The sequence below is a fragment of the Semicossyphus pulcher genome, unplaced genomic scaffold (genome assembly GCF_022749685.1).
Source record: "Semicossyphus pulcher isolate SPU_LCO1_2020_fin unplaced genomic scaffold, fSemPul1.0.p SCAF_15, whole genome shotgun sequence".
In the NCBI taxonomy this organism is placed as follows: Eukaryota; Metazoa; Chordata; class Actinopteri; order Labriformes; family Labridae; genus Semicossyphus; species Semicossyphus pulcher.
Window position 1 is genome coordinate 20752370 of NW_027211659.1, and position 4400 is coordinate 20756769.

Below are 4400 nucleotides of genomic sequence, written 5' to 3' on the forward strand. Positions count from 1 at the left end.
TCAGATTTTCAGCTGAAGTTTGCCCAGAGCTGGCGCTGACACTTTGTACAGATTTCTTTCCAACAACTCGTCATGGAACATTCTTGAGTTTTATGTGCTTTCAAATAAAACCAAATGCAGCTTAGTTACTGTTGTTGACAGCATTCCTAGATTTCGTTAGATGTTGGTTTCAGGTGAGGTTATACCTTTTCATTTTATAACTAATTGTGTCTCATTGCTTTTCTAGGGGTACGCAGCATATAACAGCTAGGCCTGCTGTCTCCAGTCTAACCAGCCACTGGAGTGATTAAAGGTAGCATTAATCCTGATGTTTATTTACTTTAACTTTCTGCAGACGCCACCTGCTTATGGTGCTAATGCTTGAGTGTGAAACCAAGTAAAATGCGAGTAGAACAACTCTTTTTCACACATAATTGTGACTGTTACTTGCTACAAATAATTTCTCTGCAGAGAGCAAACTTGCCAGGTAGTGTACACCATTATACAGATGGGCAAACTATTTGTTGCATTGTACTATAAAATTAAAAGTAGTATTGTATAATAATAATGTCAAGTAGTTGTATATTCAATACAAGGACAGTGTTTTATGAATGACTAAATGGAAGAACAATTTGTGAACAAATGCAATAATCAAGGTTGTATATCATGATTTCTGGGTTGTATGTCTTTCTCATAGGTAAGGCGACAGTTAAAGGGAAAACCAAAAAAAAAACGTGCTTGCAAACTGTTGATTTCAAAGAGTTGTAAACATGATTAACTGAGCATCACTTATTCACGGTTGGATGAAGAAGAAAAACACTGGGAGGACCAGAATGGTGCTTGTTACCTGTAAAGGCTCGGCTATCAATGGAAACCGAGAGCTAAAAACAACACCCCCACTGATTGGATCATTGATTGGCTTTCTCATTGGCTGGCTCGGCTGTCAGTCAGATACTGCAGTCTGTGGTTCGTTTAAGCACATAACTTACGCAAGGCGACTAATCTTCGTTCAGGGTACAGCTTTAGGATCGTGTCGCAGCGTCTCACCCCCTGAGGCGCCGACAGAGCATCTGTTGGAATACAGGTTCGTTGTGGAAAGCAGCTCCATCTTCGTCCCCTATACCGCACAGGGGCGACCACAAGGAGCATCTAAACGCGTAAATGGAGTTTCAATCGTGGTCGTGACTGTCCTTCACCGCCTCTCACCCTGCAGAAGACTGCGTTGAAGTTGCAGCAGCATCCACATAACCGCGGCTCACCTCCTTTGCAGTCATGGGAACCGTCCTCTCTATATCTCCGGCGTCGAAGAGGGCGTCTATTATGGACGCAGACAGCGCAGGAGATGGATTCAAACCGGACAAGAGCCTCAAGCGGCACTCGATGTTCGTCGCTCTATCCTGGAAGAAGCTGGTGGCCAGTTCGGCCAAGAAGAGTGCCAAGAAAGTGACCCCGAACCCAATGCCCACGCGCGATCTCCCGTACACCCAGATCTCGCAGCTCAACAGCGTAAACAACAGGAAAACGCACCAAAACGAAGAGAAAAAACCCAAAGCGCCGATTCCGGTCCCGGTGCCAACAGTCCCCACGGTCAATAAGCAAAACAACGAGATTGTCCTCCAGAATGGAAGGCTTTCATCGGTGCAGAAGCAACCCAGCAGCCAGTCTCTGGCGTCACCGAGGCGGGTTATTATCCAGGCTTCAACCGGGGAGCTGCTGCGCTGTTTGGGGAACTTCATGTGCCGCAGGTGTTTTAAACTGAAAGAGTTAAACAGCGGAGAGGTGATCCTCTGGTTCCGGAACATTGACCGGACTCTTTTGCTCCAGGGCTGGCAGGATCAAGGCTTCATCACGCCAGCTAACCTGGTGTTTGTGTACCTGTTGTGCGAAGACACGATAGAGGACAGCATCGCCAGCGCGGCCGAGCTGCAGGGCACCTTTCAGACTTGCCTTTACCTCGCCTACTCCTACATGGGCAACGAGATCTCCTACCCACTCAAGCCGTTCATGATCGAGGCGAACAAGGACGTTTTCTGGGAGAACGCGCTCCGGATCATCAGCAGGCTGAGTGCCAAAATGCTGCAGCTTAATGCAGACCCGCACTTTTTCACCGAGGTCTTCCAGGACCTCAAAAACCAGCGAGATAGCAGCGAGTCAAACCTGGATCGCTGACATGGAAACAAACAAGACACTGGTGTTTTATAAAAAGATGAATGTTTTGCGAAATCACATAAGGGTGGTTTTGAATGTATAGGCCAGCGTTGAAGGCGTCTCACGTCTGGGCTGATTATCTCTCTAAAGATGTAACTTCAGTGTGGTGTTTAGGCTACAGTAGGAGATTTCATAAATGCATGCCAACGGTGTATTGTCCTCTTTTGTCTCGTCCCTTGAGTGGCAGAGGGATTTCATTCATGATTAGCCCTGTTTCTGGGTCAGTGAGAGGATGTCGCAGTGAGGAGAGCAGGACCAGAATAGCTGTGTGTTTGTGCGAGTGGAGAGGCGGAGCTGTCCGAGGTGCTGACCTGTGCAGCCATTTCCCCTCCCTCCCTGCTATTTAAGTCACTTTGCTACAACGGAGCCAAGCGTGGCTTAAGAGGACCGGAATAAGCCCAGTACACTTTCAGCACATAAGCCTAAGCCTCCCAGGTAGAGGTGTACAGTTTAGGCCAATATTGTGCGATTTTAATATTCTCTGCATGCTCTTAAACATGCACCAGATATCAGAAACGTGTTTCTTTAAGAGGACAATACATTTCCTTGGTATAAATGTATATATTCTAAGGGTTACAGAGGTTAAAGCAGGAAATATATCATGCAGTGTTTGGCTATTCGTACCTGGTTGGAAGAGTCTGTATTTTCAGCTCTGTTTGTGTAATGAAATCCACAGATTAATTCATATAAATCACCTCATTTTGAATCAAATTTGCTTGTTTTTGCCAACCGACATGATCATGTAGTAATGTATCTGTAAGTGGGCAGTGGAACACGAAGGTAGAGGACAGAAAACTAAGACAAGTAAAGGGAGTACCGTCCCTGTGGAATGTGATAAACTGCACTGAATGCAATCTAAGGCCTCTGTAGTGTATTGCTGTCCAGTACATTGCAGAGGTCAACGTAACTGAGACTGAATGGAATGTAAAGGGTTTTTTGTTTGGTTTTTTTTATCTCATAGTGCCAACTATTGAATACTCTTGGCCTGGAAGTTTATGGTTTACATGTACACATCTCAATTTTAAATAAGCTCTTTATTTTTTTTTTCTTTGCCTGTTTCGATGGTGACTGTATATGATGTAGTTCATGCACAACAAAACAAATGGAGCTTAATGGTCAAAATGGTATTTTTGCCCTGCTCTGTGGTACTCATTTTGCTGTGTTCAGTTCGCGTACAGTCAATTAAGAAAGAATGTTTTATCACAATGTAAATATTGAATGTTACAGTGTCATTATAAAGGGACAGAAGACTCATTTGCACTCATCATTCTGTTTCTATAAGCTAACACTCTGAAAACAAGCTTATAGGACAAACCTTGACAGTTATTATTCAGTATTAAGTGGTCATTGTGATGTGTTGTGCTACCATTGCTTCAACAGTGGAATATAATGCTGCTATTTTGCACATCTGTGAACAAACCTTGATGTTTTGCACAGTGGTATAACTGACGCTTGTGTACCAGAACTCTGGAATGTTTGCCATTAAGTTTGCAGTTCATGTTTCTCTGTAGGAAGATCATCTGTGAATTTAATCTTTTGTACAGTTCATTTTTCATAAATGTCATCTATGGAAAGTGATATTTAGATGTGTGTGCTGTCTGTGGTGTTGCACCGCAGTTGCATTCACTCTCTCTACATGTTAAAAAAAAATACAGTAATTGTTTATTGTGATGAAATAAATCCAAACTCATGCAGGATCTTTTGTCTCGCGCCTTGTTTCGTTCATTTCACACTTTCTCTTAATGTTTACATGTGTGCTCATCTACTTAACGTAGTTGTCTTCTTGAATGAGCGCACATGTTGGTGCAACCTTTCAGTTGGCTGAAACAGTAATTAACTTGGACAGCCTCTTATCCACTCACACCAGTCGCTAATCCTTTGATTTGCAGGGAACCCTTGGGACATGGTTATGCAATGAAAATAAGCCCATGACAAACATGCTTACTGGGATGATACCATAGGTTGCCATGAGGGTAAGACTCATGAGACTTCATTGGTCGCCATGAAACTAAAACTGATTGGGTAGAGGCATACTTATATGGAAAGGTTTTCTTTACCAGATTTTTAAAGATATGACATAAAGATAATTTTTTAAGCTTTATAACCTACTTTTTAGCAGATATATATCCATAAAAGACACTACAATGCATCTTAGAAAATGTTGCGGTTGATATACCTGCTTCACACTGAGCACAGTGAAGTGAGCTGACACA

The 4400-nt window shown here is 43.1% G+C and overlaps 1 protein-coding gene across 1 annotated transcript; it reads left to right on the forward strand.

Annotated features, from left to right (window-relative positions):
* Positions 1-981: 981 nt before the first annotated feature.
* Positions 982-3886, forward strand: cdk5r2b (cyclin dependent kinase 5, regulatory subunit 2b (p39)). The gene has a single exon (XM_069663806.1). The coding sequence runs from the start codon at positions 1252-1254 to the stop codon at positions 2146-2148; it is 897 nt and encodes a 298-aa protein (XP_069519907.1). The 5' UTR covers positions 982-1251; the 3' UTR covers positions 2149-3886.
* The last annotated feature ends 514 nt before the right edge of the window (positions 3887-4400 follow it).